Source organism: Colias eurytheme, chromosome 5 (assembly GCF_061535395.1).
Source record: "Colias eurytheme isolate Ceu_HAF_F1 chromosome 5, ilColEury1 Martin Lab GWU primary, whole genome shotgun sequence".
Lineage (NCBI taxonomy): Eukaryota > Metazoa > Arthropoda > Insecta > Lepidoptera > Pieridae > Colias > Colias eurytheme.
In genome coordinates this window covers 8,925,317-8,948,071 of record NC_142984.1, presented here as the reverse complement: position 1 = coordinate 8,948,071, position 22,755 = coordinate 8,925,317, and the positions used below count along the sequence as shown (strand labels likewise).

At 31.6% G+C, this 22,755-nt stretch overlaps 1 protein-coding gene across 1 annotated transcript in view; it reads right to left on the bottom strand.

The window, feature by feature from the left end:
* LOC149908583 (C3 and PZP-like alpha-2-macroglobulin domain-containing protein 8) overlaps positions 1-18,273 on the bottom strand; it is a 102,360-nt gene extending 84,087 nt beyond the window's left edge. The window contains exons 1-2 of the mRNA XM_090102220.1: positions 18,173-18,273; positions 9,631-9,809 (exon numbers count right to left, since the gene is read on the bottom strand). Of these exons, the coding sequence (XP_089958346.1) occupies positions 9,631-9,809; positions 18,173-18,273 (280 nt within the window). The remainder of the gene's footprint in view (positions 1-9,630; positions 9,810-18,172) is intronic.
* Between the last annotated feature and the right edge of the window lie 4,482 nt (positions 18,274-22,755).

The window sequence follows — 22,755 nt, the reverse complement described above, 5'->3', positions numbered from 1 at the left end:
TAAAATGATGGACCATTATCAAGATTTTACATAAATTGCCTACTGTCAGAATTGATTGATTCGAGACTTCAGCATTCGATGCCCATCAAGGACCCATCCTATATCATTCAAGCGATTGAAAAAAAAGAGATAAATCCAGTGCAACCGATAAAGCATCAGAATGCTAGCAAAAGATTTATTAGGTTTATCAATATAAATCTATATATTACACATAATATAATAAATCTGTTGAAGACGCGAAGACTGACATCCGCGCGGACGGAGTCGCGGGCAGAAGCTAGTCAGAAATAAATATCTTTTGTTTTCATTTGCGTATTTTTCTATTTTATAATTTTTTAACACAAACATTACATTTTTATTATTATATACAAAATTTGTTTATCCGTTTTATTAGTTAAACTGAACAACTTTCACTAAGAAACTTAGGTCGAAAAAAATGTATAGAGTTATTTATGCAATATGCATTTTGTATGGAAAGCTTATTTTTTTTTATATTTCGTCCAAATTTCTTTGTAAAAGTTGATCAGTTATATAAACATGAAGTTGAAGATATCAATAGAAAGTATTCGCAAATTTTGTGTACCGATAAAAAAAAATCACCCGGTGTAATTTTCACGAAAATTGATTCAAATTGTCATTTTTGGTACTTATTACGAATATTAAATTATGCATACGAATGATTTAATTTTTAAAAATTAAGTGGAGCAACTTTCCCTTAGTACATTTGTATTATTTACATATAGGATGACAGGATGCATTTGTTTGCACTACTAGACCAAGCCCTTAATACAATACTCATATTATTTGATCTCATTAATAGGCACATGTTTGAAGTGCACACGAAATCTGTACCTAATTGGTATTATTAAGCAATATAGTTTATTTGTGTGTTGGAACGTATTAATCTCAGGAACTTCTGGTTGAAATTTAAACTTTTTTTTTGGCTTTGGATTATACATTTATCAAGGAATGCTGTTGACTACATAATATCACGCTACGACTAATACTAATGAAAAATGTTGCAAAAATAATATACCAAGATGCGTGAGCTTGCTAGTTAAAAATAACTGTTTAAAACACATATACCTATTATTATGGTCAATAGTACCAATACCAATGCTAGTTACTATCTTAATTAAAACTTGTATCCATTTCTTGAAAGTTTATAACAAATTGCTAACAGCGAAAAGTATTTTCAATTATTTCCTCGTAATGGATACACTCGTTTCTACAATAAATACGATACGGGAACTTTCGGATTGGAATATTGGAAATCCGATATTTCCTGGGAAGTTAACAGATTTATTAGTATCAGCTAGTTATTAGTTGTTATTTATATGCAACTGTAGTTTGATGTTTGCATTTAAATTTAAACTAGCTAACCGCCCGCGGCTTCGCTCGCTTTGTCTAAAACTTAATAAATTATATACTAAAACCTTCCTCTTGAATCACTCTATCTATTAAAAAAAACCGCATCAAAATCAGTCGCGTAGTTTTAAAGATTTAAGCATACAAAGGGACATAGGGAAATAGGGCAGAGAAAGCGACTTTGTTTTATACTATGTAGTGATGATACTGCTCTAGTAATTAATAATTAAGTACTTGTAACTAAAACCACAGATCTTAATACTATTATAAAGGCGAAAGTTTGTATGGATGTTTGTTACTCTTTCAAGTAAAAACGACTGAACCGATTACAATGAAATTTAGCACACATATAGAGGGTAACTTGGATTAACACATAGGGTAGGTTTTATCCCGGAAATCCCACGGGAACGGGAACTATGCGGATTTTCCTTTGAAAACGCGGGCGAAGCCGCGGGCGGAAATCTAGCAACATAATAATACTAGGTATATCTTTGGAGTACCATTACATTGTTAATAGTTTTGCAAAATACCCAATTATTATTTTGTTTTCTTTACATTTCATGAAAAACCACCTTGTTAACGATATACATTATTATTGGGGTTAAATTGTAATAGCGAAGTATTCATTTTAATTACCGTTTACGTTTCTGATAAAACTTTTGTCATATTTATCCACTGAGATGAGCACCGTTTTTCTACGAATTCGCACCAAAAAATTATTTTTTAGAATATCTCGCATAATTAAATTCCGTAAATTAAGATCGCGCTTAGTAATTTCAATTATTGATGTTTAAATTTTCATCTTTTTATATTTATATGGTATGTACACCCAAAAGCTCAATGGAAAGCTCAAAGCTTCTAAACTATGTACACTCAAGACACTTAGATAGTTAGGTAAATAGGTAATTATGTAATTATCACCATTAGAAAAATAAATTGTTACTAATTTCAAAAATCAATGCAAACAAAAAAAAATTATTTATCAAATGTTTTGAAGGAACGAAAAAAGTATTTAGTCGATTATAAAGAAGCCAAATAATTTCTATTTGAAGATCTGTGTTAACAAAGAAACTTTTTGGCTAATTAGGTCAATCTTATTAATTAAACATGAATTGTAATCCCATTACGAGATTAAAGATTTTCGGGATAAACATTGTTTCGTGAAAAGGAATATTTTTTCCGTTTATTTCGATCCTTTTCATGCCTGCGGTTTTATGAATGTGGATTTTCGATGATATATTTACGTAATTCATTATCCTCTTTGTTTACGGAATAAATCCATATTAGATATCGGATAAAATGGCAGGAATGATTCGAAAAATAAATAAAAGGAAATTGCTTTGGTATGTTAATTAAATTTTGGAATTATGGACTCTACAACGCGTTTAATATTCGATTATTGCTATCATAATCCTCATATTTATTCTATGGGTGTGATGAAAGAAATATTTCATATGATATAGTCATAGAATTACACGACTGATAATAATTAATAGATATGAATACCTTCATAATAAAAAATAAAGTACAAAAACAGTCCATAATTTTGTTACTTTATTAGAAATTTCAATTACTCAACACACGGTATCCATTTGACTAAAGACTAACCAAAAAGATCATAAAACGCAGTCACAAAAAACACGAACATATTTCTAAACAATCCGCAGAGCGACCGCACGCTGTTCTGTGAAAAAGTACCATTTACATTGCTAGCCGATCTGGTTTTAAACTTTTATTTTAAATAGACAAAAAAGGTTGATAACGAGACCATCGCACCGTATTGAGTTTCAAAGCGATGGTATCTAGTTAAAAGTATGTTCCACGCTTCATCCAGTGAATGCTTTATGTGCGAATTATTCAGGTGAAATTTGAACTTTAAAACATCGTTTTTGGTTTTATTTACAGTTTCCGAATGAAGCAATTTCACGTAGCGGCATTTTTGGAAATATTTAAGAAATATAGATGGTATATTTTTTATTTTAGTAAGTATCGTAAATAAAATGATAGATATATTAAAATGATGAAGAAATTAACGGAAAGTCACAAAGTGAGTGCGGAATAATGACGATATTTGTGATGAAATATGAGTGGTTTGCTGAAATTACTAAAAACTAAATAGTTCTAAAACTATTCTAAAACTAGATAATTCGCTGTGATTGCTATATAGAGCCCCAATAATACATATAAAATTCACCAGTGAATCAAATAAGTAATGTATTTTCCTTGCTTAGGGTATTAAATTTATCGTAATCCATTCATTTCTGTTCTGGTATCGGTAGCAGCCTTTCCACATCTAATCAATTAATTATATTCAGAAGCAGTTATTTACTTAGATACCTAACGGCTTCACGTATTTTTAAATTTGTACTGTATATATAAATATAAAATTCTATAGAAATAATAGGGAAATATTAAAGAAATTACAAAGAAAGAAAATATAAAGAGCGTATTTCGTTCATTTATTGTTTCACACAAGAAATGTTCGTTATATTTCCTTATTAGTAATTTATTAATTGAAATTCAAACATCCATTACATTATACAATAATTAAATTTATTTATAGCATGCCATTTTATATTCCTAGCTGATTGTTAATGAAATTTATTGTTCCGAAGAATTTAATTAATCACATCCAGCACACGTCCAAATTGTGTTATATCGAGCTTACATTAAAAGGCAACTTACAATTGAATTGTACTAAAATATTCATGCCTTTATGAACTTCGCCAAAAAGTTATCAAATTTTCAATTGGCTGTTTAATATTCTTCTCGTACTTTCTAGCGACATCAAATTTCCATAAGTACAAAGGAAAAAATGTACATGCCAAATAAAATATTTTTTTCGCGAGTGTTTTGCATAGAAATCTCACTGAGTTTTGCAGCTTTCTTTTGCCGTCTATAGTTGGTAGGTGGCATTTCGTTTCCATTCGATATGAGACCTCTTTATTAAAAAATTAAACAGTAGAGAAATACCGAGTTTTTTACTCTGAAATTATTAACGATGAGTGGATTTTAATTAACTTTTGGACAATTATTTTTTACCTAAACGTAGACAAAAAGATGACAGAAAAAAAGAGACTGTTTTTTTGTATAATAGCGTCCTATAGGTACCTACCTAGTTTATATTAGATAATGATTAAAGTAATATAACACAATGGGGAGCCTAATATACTTTATTGCTCAAATGCAGACAGAAAAGATTAGACAATCATAATTATATGCTTCGAATAAGTACAAATAGATGTCAAGTAAATAAGTATATTAAATTATAAAAAAGAAGCTAATTGTAATATTTATGGAACACGACACTTTTCAACACGTCATATCAATGAGAGAGAGAGATGAAATATGGAATGAAAAAAAAGGATTGTGCTTACATCGAGAGCTATATAATTTTTTTGTAAAAAACTTTTCGAGATGTTAAGAAAAGCAGGTTTTTAAATATTTTTGATAATTTTGCGGTACTGAAAAATGTATTTTCTAAAACACCAAATAATAATTAAAGAGAGACAGGCTTTTGTGCGAAATTAGAAATATTTTTGTGAATGTAATTAAACCGTGTTTACTGTGAGACGGGTAAGCCTCTGTTAACTTAAATAAAAATTAATTCCATATTCTCTTCAGGCGTTGAGAACTAATAACTTTGAAGTTATTAAATAAGTTAGAAGAATGTAAATAAGTTAGTCAGATTTTTTACGATAAAAATCAAATCAAACAAAGTAGGAAAATATTTGGAGACATCAACTTAATTTCATTTTTCATTATTATTAATATTAAAAAATATGATGATTGAATTAATTAAAAACTCTATATATTTTTACATAGGTAGTTAATAAATATCTACAAATATTGTATTACATAGACCAAGTGACATTATATTGGTACATTTTACATACTATCATGTCTGAGCATTACAAGTAATGGCTAAGTTGTGTAAGGAAATAGTTATAATTTTTTTTCAATACGTCATCTCCTCCAACATCAAACATCTCCAGCAAGACATCCAACTTTGACACTCTCAAACATGCAAATAAACAGCGTTGATTAGTCATGCAGTAGATTCTCGAGCTAGCATTTTAAACAGGCGTTAATAACGAAAATCAATAGCTAATTGAATCCAAAGAAATCAGATTTGCTCGAGGAGTAGCTAACGAACCGTGATCGCAGCTGCGCCATCTGTGTGGTGGAATGGAAAAATTACCGAGAATTTATTTCTACAGTTACTCCGTACTTGCATGTCTTCAATTTGTTTATCTCATTTTATAAAGTGAGCAATGTATGGATTAAGATGTGTAATGTAATGGGAGATTTCACACTGTGATATACCGATACGGTGCTACGCCGCGCAGGTATGAATTGCCGCTTGTACTACCTACAACTAATTTTTTGACAAAAAATTCCATACATTATTTGTCATTTTACTGATAAGTAGGTAAGCTAAATTTAACATATCGAGGAACTGTGAAACCGACCAGACGTATAATTTATTTTAAAGGTGAGTAGGTGATTAGTTAATTTTTCCTTTCTGTTCCGTATTAAATATACAGATTTGTAGGTTATTATATTTGTAGGTTCAAAAACTGTAAAATATATCAATCTAACTCATTAGCAGGTTAACTAACAATTTCGATTAAAGATATGAAACCCAAGCTATATCCTAATGGAACAAAGCATCAGTAATCGTTCAATCGAAATGTATACAGTGACATCAGTTCAGCACGAAGCTTAAATGGTGTTTCATTAAGCAAAGATCGGATATCTGAAGGCCTATCGCTTTGAGCTATCAACAGTTTAATTTAGAGCTGCCGAGCCTCGTCAAGACGGGCTAGATAACTAGTTATAATATATCTGACACCTATAAATGCTGTGAACATAGTGTGATGTATTTGATTGGAAGATTATCTTACTGTATTATTTGAAGCTTGTTTTTCTTCTTATTTATATGTATACTGTTTTGTAAATACGATTTGTATCAAAGAATTATAATTTAACTTTATGTGAATTCTTCGAAACCTTTTAATGTTAATGCAAAAACAACGATGTAGAAATAATAATATAATAAAAATAAAAATCTTTATTGACATAATAATTGTACTGGTCTAGATAATGAATCCTTCGACTCCTGAACTAGTTAAAACTGTGTCTCAGGAGCCAGAGGCTTCTCCCAATATTGATCATAGTATTATGTCTATAAACTAAACTAAAAGCTCTAAAATAACAAAAATAAAGACAAGGTAAGTAAGTAGAATCATTATAATATTAAAAAGAACCAGATAAAAATGTTCCTTTCGATTCTTATCAAAAGCTCTATAACTTTAAGCCTACACAATAAGCATAACGAGAATAACCATATAAAACGTCGTTTAACAACATAACCATTGGTTAAGTTACTGATTAAGATAATCGAGCGTAATGATTACTGTTATCGTTAATTGGGACTAAATTATTGCGATTAGCAATACGCCGTTTAATATATTCATGATTGCTGTTACAATTATGTAAATGAGAAAATATTGCGTGTAAATAGTTAATTTTAGTATCGGTTGAGGGGATAATGGTTGTGTTAAGTGTGTTTTATTTCAATTGCATGTTATTTGAACAATTATTTTTGTAATTGTTTTTATTGTCTCAATATTGTATAAGCATTAATTATTTTAGAAGATTAGTAATTTCCCAACTTCTGCACTTCAAACTCAAACTCAAACATTTATTTATTCTAGAAGACTTCTTTTAAAAGCACCTTTCGTCATGACAGCTGCACCATTTACCACCGATTCGTTCTGTATAGCTCATCTGTCAGCTATAATGACAAATAATGTGCCAATGAAAATGAGTGCCTAATTTTTATAATATTAAGTGTGTGGCGCATCTACATCTAATATAATAAGATAATATCATACTATTTCGTCAGTTTAACTGCGATAACATCACAGACGTCGTTAAACAAAAGCCTGTAAAGTTCAAAACAGTCGCTCGTACAGCGGAGTAATTCAACTAAAATTACTATAAGGCTGCTCTCAACGTGAAGCAATCTCTCGAGGACATTAATCTACTTCAAGATAGTGTCGTGTGTCCCTACATTGCTACGGTGCTGCTTTTATTCAACTCTTGCACTTGATAAGATACTGTTTTTGATACATATTATGTAGTTAGGGGATTTGATTATATAATATGATATGATATGTTTTATTATTGACTAGCTTCCACCCACGACTTTGTACGTGCATCTCCGTTTTTCCCCGTCCCCGCAAGAATTTCGGGAAATCCTTTCTTAGCGGATGCCTACGTCCTAACATCTACCTGCATGCCAAATTTCAGCCCGATACGTCCTGTGGTTTGGGCTGTGCGTTGATAGATCACTATATCAGTCACCTTTGAGTTTTATATATTTAGATGATTGGTGGAAATTGTTGCACATATCTACTGCTTTCTCTAATAAAATATAATATATTATAAAGAGGTCGTGTTAGTTACACCACTTATAGCTCAAGAATGGCTGAATTTTGTATAGAATGGATTTAGGATTGTAGTAATTGTATAAGACATAGGATAGGTCATAGGATAAGGATAGTAACTGAAATATAATAATAACAACGAAATTGTCAAACAGCTAGTTTACTAGAAATGCGAAAGTATGAAAGGACTTTTTTTGCTCACGCAAAAATCTATGATTGGATCTGGATGAATTTGGACAGAGATAGATTAGTCTAGATAAGTAGGCTTCTACTGATTTGATTCACGTAACTAGCTAGTAATTAATGAAATAAAGCGTAATTTTGTACTACAACCTTCTTTTTTACTTTTGAGTGAATACTGATACTGATAATCTATTCGATTTCATAATAATATTAGGTATGTAATAATATCTAATCTATAAATCAATAAAGATAATTCACCGACCTCTATCTAGGAAGATAATCCGCGAAAAATAATACTGACTTGAAATGTATTAGAAGAGAAACAAAAGACGAATTAAATTTAAAGTGCACTACACTTTGCCAACGGAAGGTTCTAGGTTCCCAGATAAATGCCGCCTTGATGGCCTCAGACGATATAAATTTATGCAAAACTTGCGGCAAAATTGTAATAAAATTTATATTATATGTTACAGTCACTGATCATGGTATGAATTATCGTTAGAAAGTTGTCAGCAATCGTTATTGTTTCGTGTTTTATCTTTAACTAGTTGCGCTCCGCGGTTTCACCCACCTGCCTCCGCTCCTGTTGGTCTTAGCGTGATGATAATATAATATAGCCTATAGCCATCCTCGATGAATGGGCTATCATATCTAACACTGAACGAATTTTTCAAATCGAACTAGTAGTTCCTGAGATTAGCGCGTTCAAACAAACTCTTAAGCTTTATAATATTAAGTATAGATTTTCTTGACATAAATAATGTATATTATTTACTTTTCAACACAAAATATTGCTCTATTATAAAAGCAGTCAAACAAAAAAAACATTTCAAAGACATACAAGAGACTTGGCATTACTTCAATTCAATACGTGAAAAGGAAACACCTCCGATGCATGTCTATATATTTCTGAATGCAAAACAATTTTCCTACATCCGATATCTATTGGCAGAAAACTTTTAAAATGACCTTACAAAACTATTTGAAAATAAGAGAAATATACACTTAGCGAATGTATGAAAAGAGCATTTGCCTTTTCAAATGGATTGCAATGGTATTTCTGGTTGATTTTTACTTCCATTAGGTATTTTATAAATGTCTAGAAATATGTTTATAAAACATCGATGTGTTTAGTTTTACATGCAATAAGAATACTTTATACTTTCATTCTATGTTACTACGATAATATAGTCGTTTATCAGTTTCGTACAACATTTAACATACGAAAAAAATGATGCATACAGCTGCTGTAGGCATAATATGTAAGTGATTTTCTATCCCTGTAAAGGTAGGTAACATTGTCCCTCCCTTATTTTGTAAAATGGGACGACTTACCAGATTCCCGTTATGACTTATTGAGTAGGTTATATGAAATGAAATCGTTAATTAATAGATAAATGGCAATGCTAAAAAATACATCTCTATCATAATTCTTCAAAACCAACTTATAAAAAATTAATCAACTTTTGAAATAGGTGGTACTCCTCTGAACTCATATAATTGTGAAGTAAATCAATCGTCTACAAGCTGTGAGTGACGTGACGAGTTTTACAATCTTAACGACACGGGTATTCAATCCAACAATCCAATTTCATACCACGAACTTCACACATAAAAATCTCACCTGTAATCATCTGGCTAGCGCTTGTAAGCAACTTCACGTCATTATCGGAGTCCTGTGTTTCGAGTCGTACCGTCACGTTGAGAGGGTCCACCTCATCGCCAGCTCTGCCGTGGAGTGTCACCAGGATTGCTGTGGTCTTCCCTGGAACAGCTACTTCAGGTGCCACCACTGAGAAGCCTCTGTAAAGAGAGTGTATGGTTAGCTTGGTTACTACTCTACATGGAGACCCTTGTAGAACACTACAGTGTGTGACATATTTATTTATTGTATAACTGGTATTAAGGTTACGCGTAGGTACGTAATCAGTGTGTCAAAAAGTTTTAAGTATCATTGAGCATAGTAAGACAAAATCCGCGATATCCAGGATAGAGTTGAGCGAACTGTATAGAGTTAGAATAGTAACGAGAGAATTCTCTTTTTTAATCCATTTAATGGCTTATTTTGAAGTAATAAGATTAAACAATCACATTGTCTAAATAAATGGTGTAAATAGTTATTTAGCTCCTTTCAAAAATTACTTCAGAATCACTATCCTATGCCAGACGTCAATATTCTTGAATTTTTGCAATAAAATGTTCTATGAAATATCAAATGGGTCGGTTTAAACAAAATTACGTACAATAAATAAACTGTTTGGAAGTATTGAAATCCCCTCGCTGCAGTGCGACAAATCTGAAGCGTAGTAGCTACGTGTGTACATACACGTACCTACTAAATTGTTGTATTTTCCACCTTCGGACAGAATACTGAATTTGTTCCCTCTTCAGTATATTTTGTAATCATATTATCCCATTTTATATCCTCAGTTAAATCACGTTTAATGGAAAATTAAATGTTTATGTTACTTATTTATAAGGATCTACTTACATTCCCTAGTCAACTTCAACTTCAAGCAATTAGTAATGGAAAACATAAAAAAGATATTTAATTATTCTATCTAAACATTATATGTAAACATATCAACAAAAATTTTATTTAATTTGTGTACTTATAAATATTGACATTGTAAACACGTTTAAAATATAATAAATGGAAAGTGATTTGGTACTAGAACTTTTCATATTTTTTCTATTGATTTTTCATTTTTCACACACATCTCAACTGACTAAAGTTAAAATTAAAATTTACGCAACGAAGATCAATCGCTTCAAACCCAGAACCAACCAAGAACCGTAAAACGTCGTCTAATCGCGTCATAATGAAAAAAAGTATGTGTATAGAATAAAAAAATCCAATAAAAAAAACGTCACTTGACGAGGGTCCCGGGTTCGACATAATACATCCCGTCAAGGATTTGTCCCTTTAAGACAAGAGGCTTTTTATTTTGAACACTGCTTATGGCGATACTGGGTTTGCTGATATATCGCTTTTGAATACTTCTAGAATCTAGATTATTCCATAGCCGATAGCGGATAGGAATATAATTAAGTGCAGTTTTGTCTGTCTATGTGAATATTACGCAAAAATGAAGTAAATAACCTAATATCTTATGAGATTTTACTGATACTTTATTCGTTTTATAAAATGTAATACCTCGGTAATATTAGTAGTTTTGTAATATTATTGGAATACTGAAAGCAAAATTAGTTATACCTACCTATGTGAAAGTCAAAACGCATAAAAAAATACATATGTTCATAAAAAAAGGTTTTATTGTTTAAATTATACGAATGCGGTTAATTTAACTATTAATAATACCTATTGAAACCTACATTGAAATAATTTATGCTATTAAAAAGCTAATAAATTAAATAATTATGGCTACAGCTTTTTGCAAAGCTTATAACGTTAGCTTAGATCGAACTATTAATATTAATAACTAGCGGCCATCGATGGTTAGGTTTTTATAGAAGTTATTATATACACAGTAGATTGCAAACTCTATTTTTAATAGAACATAAAACAAAATAGAGATCGCCATTTCATAAAGGTACCTACTTCTTTTAAAAATACAACGTTTTTCTTGAATTACCTACTTATAATATGTCCACATATTAATTTTCAAGATATAAATGTGTAGTAGATATTGTTTATTTGTTACAAATTATTTGATTTATGTTACAAATTAGATACCTACCTCCTTTTAAAAATGCGAGAATTTACGTAAATTATAAACGGATTTTTTTTTAAATAATTGAAAGTTTTCATAAGTTCGTGATCCGTATTCTGCATTAATATAAAATATAACAAATACCTACTACAAGAATTATCGCATCTCGGCTTATACGCCAAATGTGTACAAATACTTGAGGGTTACCTACTCTACCAGTAATAGATTAATAATTTATCTGAAGTTCCGTGTACTTTTCACCTCGAGTGGGACTCTCGTAACAATAAATTTAATCATTTATTTAACGGTGCTTGTAATCGTACCTTTGTCTTGTTCTATTAAACTGGGTCAGCATAAAGTATGTTTGTTTTCATTATTTTCTATTAACACGTTCGCGGACAGTATGTCTTACAGGTTGCAGCTACTGAGACACTACTTTTTTTCATACATTGCCCAGGGGCGTAGTGTTACAACACATGGTTAAAAAACCATATGATATGACAGTACGGATATAGGCGTAAATGTCGTAAGTACTCAGCGTCAGATTCATAGTCACCATCATCAGCAAATGGGTCTTGACTCGATTCAGGGGTAGACGCTGCATCAAACAGGTCTTGAAGACGTTTTTGTTCTTTTTCTAACGAGTCTCAAGACGCTATCTACAAAAATATTCGTTACAAATTTAGTTCAACAAAATCGTGTTCACAACAAACAATAGAAACATAAATATGTTGTTTACATAAGCAACTAGACTTGAATTAGTACATCCAGTATGAGTAAAACAATTAAATTACGTTGGAAACAAAATACTCACTTTCTAAACAACAATACACACGCGGCACGCGGGATCACCGCAGCGGCGCAGTACTCGACTAACCGTATGCAAACATGACGCCCACGGGCGTAGTGTGCGCGGGGAGAGGGGTAAAAAAATATGAATGTATGCGTGGAAGTACCTTCCTTTGACGAATTTTTGTAAATAATGCAGTGACAGTACAAAAGTCGTAATTATACCTGTGATGACAGTACAACATGCCGTTCTTTATGATAGTATGAAAAATCGCTCGTCGTTTGGCGTACTGATTTTATGCAAGTAAAAACTGATACGTCGACAGACGTACTGTCGTATCATTTTTAGCTGTCTAGACGCCTATGGTCGTTACTGTCCGCGAACGTGTTAACTTTACTCTTACTTCCATAGATTATATCACAACTTAAGCAATCCGATCTTTCTCTCACATTTTAATCCTTGTTATTATAATGACATTTAGTCCGGGATACATCGCCCATTTTTGCAAGTGATTACTATCAAGCTAATTTTTCGTGAGTAGCTTTATTTTGATGAGATGCCCAATAATTTCATGTACGAAACTCTCGATTGTGGTAGCTACCAGAGGAAACAAGGATAAAATATTTTGATTTGATGGTTCTCAAATATTAATTACTAACTGAATGTATTTTTTTGTTCAATCTCAAGATAATTATCTAAATTATTCGAAAAAATATTTGTCCTACAAAATCTATGGTTTGATCAAAGAGTCCCCCTTTCCAATGTGTATCGATAACGAAGTCATCATAAATGATTACTAACCAGCTGATTTTTTTATTTTCACTTATTGCACGCCTCATAAGCGAAGCGTTGAGGTGGGTACTACCACAGTATTACAATATTATTTCCTACAGTAAGGAATCGCCTTTGATGTCGCGCGATGCCGCCGCCAGCGTAGGTACTTACGCTGCCACACGAAAATACGCTAGGGTTGCAACAAATGGGAAATAAAACAATTTTGATTATTAATATTATGATGAAATCATTTATTCATATGTACATTCAAAATAATTGCGATTATTAAATCTGATGTAATTATTTGTTCATAAATATATAATTACAGATATTGCACTGCTAAATATTATTTACGTGGACACTTTATTTTTGGATGTTCTTAATTGTATATTATACCATTTAACTAAGTAATGCATTCGCATTGGGATGTACAATCTGATTAGAAAATAATGAGGACAACATATACATAGCTTTGATTTTAATTCAACAGATACAATTAATACAATCTTTCTGAAATATTGTTTCCTTCTGGGATTTCAATGTAGATTTACATCCGTAAACGGAACAGTTTTTGCACGTCATAATAGAATATGTAAGTACCTACTACCTATGTATAATAAAATTATTACACAAAAAATACGACTGCGTCATCCTTTCGCGATAGTTAATGCAAACTCAGCGTGATTGCATTAAGCGGCCCGCGTCGCCCGACCCCCCGCCAGTTCCCCTCCGTTTCTCTGCACAAGTACATTCGTCGCCATACTGTAGGATGGTAATACTGTGGTACTACTGTCACTTCGCGCAAAACATCTGATTTTTCAAACTTAAAATGTCTTTATGTATCATACATTGCACTTGTAAGATAATACATACACACACATATTAAGAAAAAACACTATTTTAAACGTTCATGATATTTTTGATGTCATTTTTGTTATTTAAACTAGTTAAAAAACAGTTTAAAAAAGTTCTGTCTTGGACGTCCGTTTGTCTGTATGTGCGGATCCTTTTTCTTGTTAACACGATAGCGACCGAAATACTTTACTAATCGAGTCTTTTTTTTTCTCTTACGCTTGAGTATGCTCAGGAATAGAACCCTTTCATTTTTCAGGGTCTGATTCGATGTGGTTTAATTGTTATTAAATAAACAAAAATAATAATTAATAAATATTTATTAAAAAAAAATTATGAGGCGTGCACTTTTGGAATTTCCAAATTATTTAATACTTATATAATTCAACAGACATATTGTCCTACAAATTGCGTAATAAATATTTGAGAACCGTCAAATCAAAATTTTTTATCCTTGTTACCTCTGTAAGCTACCACAATCGAGAGTTTCGTACATGAAATTATTGGGCATCTCATCAAAATAAAGCTACTCACGAAAAATTAGCTTGATAGTAATCACTTGCAAAAATGGGCGATGTATCCCGGACTAATTGTAGTATAACCCGCATAGTTCCCGTTACTGTCTACGGGATAAAAAATAGTCTATGTCTTATTCTGGGTCTTCGTCTACCTACTACATACTAGATTTAATTGTAATCGGTGCAGTAATATTTGCGTGAAAGAGTAACAAACATCCTCACAAACTTTCGCATTAATAATATTACTAGTAGGATATTTAATAAAAAACTTGCCTTCTACATTTCATTCTTATTTTTCACAATAAATACATGCCAACAAGCCCCCCTAGTCAAGTGGCTTTCTGTTAGCGTAGCGTTCAATAGAATAGACTACGAATGTATGAGATTGACGTAGGCTGTAGATAAACGTTATCTACAGCCTACGTCAATCTCATACATTCGTAGTCTATTCTATTGAACGCTACGCTAACAGAAAGCCACTTGACTAGGGGGGCAGGCGAGTTTGAGCTCACTTCGATCGCACTGTTTCCTGCCTATTGACAAACTTCAAGATCGTGTCAATTGGCTTCAGTTACATACAATCAGGCTGTATTCGTAAAAATATTATACACAGGGGACGGATGGGACGTATCGTCTTCGTTTGTGCTAGTTTCTCTACACTAAGTGGGTCAATGTTTAACTAAACTACATATTATATTATTTTTATCTTTCTTATAACATGTAAGCCAATTTCAATTTGTTTTATAGAACAACATCATGATGAAAAAATAGGTAATTGTAGTAGTCATTGTAGAAGACGTCACTGTAATCATATTCTTGTTTATCATACAACTAAACTTTCCACCCGCGGCTTCACGCTTTGTCTTATTATATTTTTTCAAGAGTAAGGTTTTAGTATATAAATTATATACTAAATCCTTACTCTTGAACCACTATATCTATTATACAAAACCGCATCAAAATCCGTTGTGTAGTCTTAGATATTTAAGCATACATATTATGGAGACAGAGAAAGCGACTTTTTTTATAGTGATCCGAAACATCCAGACTGGATACTGGAAGTGTATAAAAACCTTTATATTCATTTTGTTTCAGCAAAAGCATCTCATTACGCTTCGCCCGTAATCCCTAGCCTTGTACCTATGGTAAACTTTTGCAGTAACTATTAACATTGTTAATGAACTAAGAGCCGGTAAGTTTGAAATCCCGGAAGCAGTTGCCTTTATTATAACTTTAACTTATAACAAACTATTATGCATCTCACAAATTCTCCTTTGACGCTGTAGTGTCTGTGTGTTTATTATTTACTAGCTGTACTCCGCGGTTTCTCCCGCGTGGCTTCGCTCCTGTTGGTCTTAGCGTGATGATAAATAGCCTATAGTTTTCCTCGATAAATAGGCTATCTAACAAGGAAATAATTTTTCAAATCGGACCAGTAGTTCCTGAGATTAACGCGTTCAAACAAACAAACTCTTCAGCTTTATAATAATAAGTATAGTTAATGTGAGGCACTATCAATAAGTTTATTATTATTTTCTTTATTAATAAGTTTATTATGATTAAAAAAAACAATCAGTTTATACTGGTTATAGATATAACTTATAATACGCATTGGTATTAAGGATTTCTATTTTTTATTTTCAGATCAAACTTGGGACATTTCAATGAAATTCACACAATTAATGCCCCAGTGAAAGTTGCCTTGGATTTGACTACTTACTTCTATCAAACACATAATGCAAAATATATTCAGGCAAAGTCTTGTCTACTTTAAATTTAAAAAAGCAACACTCATATTATTTATCCATTTGGGAGCTTTCATGCCACAGATTCAGAAATGACAAACACTTTTCCTTTCTCACTAAGATTTATAAACAAAAAAGATATAGAAAAAATATGCCATTTTTCCTTAGAAGAAAAGAAGATTTAGAAGATAAAGCAGAAGAATTTAAACCAAAAAATCGAAGAACAGCATTGCAACAAAAACCAATCTTGAACGTTTTTAGAAATGGCGAACACAAAACTCGTCGACTAAGCGAAAATGGAGTGGCTTTCAAACGTCCAGACTTGATCCGAGATTAAAATAAGTGCCTACATTTGTATTAGAAAAAGAAAACACACTTTAGCCATTTTAATCTTGATTAATACCTACATTATTCATGAATTACTCACTTTGTTTATGAACAAAGTAACAAAAAGTTTGGTGAAATACCACACAAATGCCAGTTATTGTTAATAATATAATAATGAATTAAAATTATCAGTTTAGAGAAAGTCAAGACTCAATAACGTTGCCTCTCTTTGTTAATTTTGCAAGACTTGTAAATAAACAGAGCTGCTACAATTTCACAACGAATCTGCAGTAACTTTAAAAATAAAGTCAAATAATACATCTGAACTTGAATATATCTCCAAACCGTATAATAAAAGCAAATCAATCATTCAACAAAATAAGCAACAATGAAAACGCAGCATAATCCGTTTTCCATTCCCATAATTGAGTGGATTAAAATGCAGACGAAACACCAAAAATCAATCGCGAATCCCAAATTAAATTTGGCTTTGCTCTAGCTGAACAATATTTTTCAACGTTAGCAATTCGCAAATGGACACTTGCCAACTCTCTATAATCGATACGAATCCCTTGAGAAAGATTGCTTTAGTCGAAAGCTGCATTTTTTGTAAAAAAGGTTATATTCACAAGAGAATAATGTTTGGATAATGTAATGTAATTGGATGAATAATTTCGCAACTTATGGCGCGGTTGGTATATTTGCTTGACTTGCCTTGAATTTTAAATAGATGGTTATTTATTTATTACCTACTCCTAACTCTTGAACCGAAGCTCTTACTTCATCTTACTTAAGTTTAACGGGTTTTTAGTTTTCGATTAGTGAATGAAATTTACGTAACCAACGTCTGATTAAAAAAGTATAATGTAGTTTAAATCGACAAGACATAAAAATTTTTCTTTTCACATCGTTTCTCAAGGACACAAACATTTAAATGGTAATCATCTAACCTACTTCATGACTGACTGAATTTTTATAGCACTTTTGTCGAAATTGTAAATAAATATCAGTTTTTACACTACAAAACGACATTAGTATTGTTTTTATAAAATAGGTTTTAAAATATAATTTAATTAGCTCACTACTTCGAGTACTATTTCCATGTTTAACATTTTCGTTTTAAATTCACACAATAATTATTTTTTCTATATTGGCACTAAAAAGTAGCCCGAGCGTTGCTTCAAAAGCTATTGACACTCACAAAGGGCGCCAAAGGCTCCGCATAAAACCGCAAAGGCCGGACTGAAACTGCCTCGTGAGCTTAAACGTCCTCACGTAGGTATTTAGAATGTTCCAGAATTTAGCGGAATGTTCCGTGGTTAGATTGTTAAGTAGCGGGATACTGTTTATTTTTTTAAAGTAGGAATCACGATCGTAAAAATAGAATGAACTTTATAAGCATAAAGTTTATGTTTGGAATAATCGAGTAGGTAGGGCTTAAAGCACACCTATAACATCTTCCCGGTCCTGTGACTGTCCTACCCACTCTGGGTAGTCGATAATGAGGTAGGGAAGCCACGTAGTCTGGCATATAGCTGCGGGAGCTCTGGTGCGTTCTGCGAGAGATCCCGGAGACCCCACTATCATGCTTTGGGTTTGGCCGTCGAGGAGGTTTTAGTGGGTAAGAATCCCACATGCTCTCTTTTTCCCCCAAAACGGAGTATCTTTTGAAGATTTCCTCCCCGTTACCAAAAAAAAGGGCTTAAAGCAATGATTAAATTAATAATTATGAGATAGCGTTTTATTTATCGACATTTACTGGCAAGTCTTGATTTCATAAAATCTTAAGTAGATTGAGCATATGCATATCGATACATAAGTAAACCACAAACAACTAATGCAAATACAAAATTATTTCATGCAGCATTTTACAGAGGCTGTGTCCGTTTGCCTCATTTTAACAAGTTATCTTAAATTCATTTAAGTTTTTTGGGCAATAAATACCTTTTCTTTCTTTCAAAATAATATATTTCTTTGAAATAAATTTTACATCAATTGACCAAACCGTGCTTATTATTCTCCCAGATAATTCCACAAATCTAAACAAAATATTCCTCAAAACAAGAAATAAATAATTCAGATACAATCTAATATCTGGGAAATAACGATCTTTTGAAGTGGCTTACACCAGTACTGGAATATATTAGGGTCTAAGTATGTTGATTGTACGATATTCGACAGGTAAATATGGGCAGGGTAAATACGAATGAAGGTATAAATAAGGATTGGTTGTATGAGAAAAAATGAACCCAAGGTTGCCTAAGGCTCGGAACTGACATTTTATACCCGATTTTGTGTACCTGAAAAATGATTGTTTGTTGAGTGTAATATACTGTGTGAATTCTTTGGCACGCTCTGTAGTGTAAACGGATTGATTGAATTTAGCTTGTATAGTGTTTAAGAGGGTTAATTTTAAGTGATTTATAGAAACATTATTAATAATTGTGGGTTTATAGCTTTACGATAACGCGGGCATAATATAGAAAAATGATTCTAAACGGAGTTTAATTCAATGCTTTAAAGCTTAGATTAAAACATAATTTTGTTTTAATCTAAGCTTAAAAGATATAGGTTTACAATGAAACATATTATTTCAGTAAATTATACAAATGAAATTGCACTTAACACGAAATAAATATGATATACTTAATTGTTTAATTTAACTTCGTAATTTAATATACATTACAACAAAATATAATGTACCTTTATTTATTGCGTATTGTTAAAATTAGCCGAATCATATTACATATTAATTCAAATTATTTTCGAACAGCATGCTAATAGCATTAAAATGATATCGTTTAATTTTAACACATCAAATCATTAACACCTTTGTATAAAATATATACCAATTGTAAATAAAACTAGATGAACATTTCATTTAAAATAAAAATATCTGTAAAAAAATAATTTAACATAAAAATAACCAGTTCTTATTCGTATTTTTTTGGGTACTACGATGTCACGGTATAAAAATATTCATGAAATAGAGTCACCACTAAGTTTAGTTGCCTTTTTGCACGTGCTGTGTAGCATATTTATCATGTATTATGTTTTTATTAGGTGTAACCTTGGTTTATAATATGTACATACAATTTTTATCAAAATAGTGTGAAAATAAATCTCATGGACACATTCTAATGGAACATTTCCTGGGAATGCAGCACGTTTGGGATTTATGAGAGGCGGTAGCACGATGCCAGCAAGATTTATAAGGATTAGCAAAAGAACTGTTTATATCTTCACAATGGCTAACCATTTTTAATATAAGATGGAGCAATCTAACATCTATAATACCTATTTTTCGTCATGCAGAACATAGAAAATAGCAAATTTTAAACCAAATGGTCATAAAAATAACTTTCAGGATGCAAAAATGTTTACTTCTGGTTTCACAGTTTTCTTAATTATCCTGTTAAACCTATCAGTTAGATAAGGACAGATAATGTATGAAAATAATCGTCAAAATTTGTTATTTATACTATGAAGCTCATAGTATCAGCAAGTGGTGTAACCGGCCCTTATTACTCTATTAAATACATCTTCTAAATTAGAGCTCTCTATGGAGCAAAGATCACACAATAATTCGACACGGTAAGCTTACATAAAAGGAAGTTATCAGCGGATACTCATTCAGTTATTCATAAACTCGATTTAGAACAGTTCATCAAAGCTCCGAAGCCTACAAAAGGTCTAATCACGCTAAGATTCTGTTTACACGGCCTACAAAAGTGAAACAGCAAGACGGGCCAATGCATAGATGTGTGGGAACTAGATAACGCATATTATGTTAACCGTTTAAGTTTTTTTAGTTTATTAGCAATCACTACATGTTATGATGGGGATCAGTAATAGGTAGTTGTTTAATCGCTAATTATTTTAATCCATCAGGCCCCGGAATCACAGACACAATAGAAAATCTATTGTGTCGCGGTCGGATCTGGTCGCTCGGTGGTTGAGAGGTTAAGAAGAATTAGCTAACAATTTAAATTGATATTGTAATGATCTAGGTAAATATGGCTACATTAAAAAAAATCTATAAGAAAAAAATATACATACATTAATTCGTCAACTATTACAGATTAAGCGTCAAGACCATCACAAGCATACCAAGTCTGCATTAATGTTAAGACTGTAGCAATCTTGTAGATAAAAGTACACGAAGTGTTGCACCATCCTGTCGTCTCTAATTCTTTGAGCCAAATGCTAAGGCCAGTGGGTCGGTGGGAGGAATGAATAATTCATTAAGACGTAATGAGCTGCCACGCTTTCAGTCGCCTGTAGAGGATTTATAGAGTTGTTTTTAAAAAGCGTATCTTATCTAGAATATCGGTAGTCTATGTATTTTGTTTAGTATCCGGATTAACGGATTATTACTTTAGGAATATTTTTAATATCTCTTCAGTTAGAGCTTATTTATTATTTGTATATTTTAATAGGATAACGTTTTTGTTTCATGAAATTTTCCGATCAAATCATTATTGTATTATTTCAACTGACGCATTTATAATAATTGTATTTGTTGCCTGTTTTGTTTGATTGCATACAATTATTCACACTATTTATTGTTGTTATCATATTGTAATCGGACTTTAATTATTGAAATTAACCTATTTAGTTGTAATGTGTTTAATAATTCGTACCCGGCGAATAATATAAAATATATTCAGTACTTTATATATATATATATATATATATATATATATATATATATATATATATATATATACATATATATATATATATATATATATATATATATATATATATATATATATATATATATATATACTAGCTTTCCGCCCGCGGCTTCGCCCGCGTTTTCAAAGAAAAACCCGTTCCCGTAGGATTTCCGGGATAAAACCTATGCTATGTCCTTTCTCTGGTATCAGAATATCTCTATACCAAATTTCATGCAAATTGGTTCAGTAGTTAAGGCGTGATTGAGTAACAGACAGACAGACAGAGTTATTTTCGCATTTATAATATTAGTATGGATTGAGTGTGTCGTAAACATAGAAACAAAGCTGACGTCTTCACAATATTATGCCCAATATAAACCAAACAACACTTTATTCTGTAGACCAAATTCTCAAACAAAACATTTTTAACAATTCCTAATCCAATAGGAACGAAGTATAATCCATAACGTAACTTTTCCCGCCATTAGACCAGGAATGGCAATAACAAATCCAAACGAACGCCGAATATTGGCAAGATACAATTCATTCTGTGGCTTGGAACATGCCAGATGGCGCTCGACATCCAGTTATTAACTCTATATTAGGAATTGGATCAGGAACATATTAAAAGTCTCGAATGTACTAAAAATATGTAGCTTTAAAATGGTTCTAGGTGGTTTATGTAGAGCAATTTCTTACTATCGTTTATAGAAACATTGTAATGTAATGTAATATTTACACTTTTTCTTAAATCTATAATATACTAATATTATAAAGCTGAAGAGTTTGTTTGTTTGAACGCGCTAATCTCAGGAACTACTGGTCCGATTTTAAAAATTCTTTCGGTGTTGGATAGCCTATTTATCGAGGAAGGCTATAGGCTATATACCATCATGCTAAGACCAACAGAAGCGGAGCCACGCGGGTGAAACCGCGGAGCGCAGCTAGTATTTTATATGTAGATGTTTCATAGCATTGTTACTCATATGCAACTAGCAACCAGTACCCTATGTATGATGCCTATATTTTAATTTTAGCGTAAAAGAAAAAAATATAAAAATTTAAACCAAAATCACTCATTTTCAAATAATAATTAAATGAGTCATAATCTTGGGTATTAATTTGAAAACCAAAGTTCACAAGACAGTCTATAAGGTTCCATAAAGCTACTTTGAAGTCGATGTAACGTGTTTTTTTCCCTTTGATCGTCATTTTAATAAAGAGACTTTCTGTCACGTTTCGTTTTACCTAAAAATAAAATCCCAATTATTTTTGAGCTCGGAAATAAACCTCGAAAAACAAACCTTGTTAAATGTGGATTTTAATATAAGCTCTGGTGTATATAATTGAATTAATTAAATTATTTTTGGTTTGAGTTTTATCATAA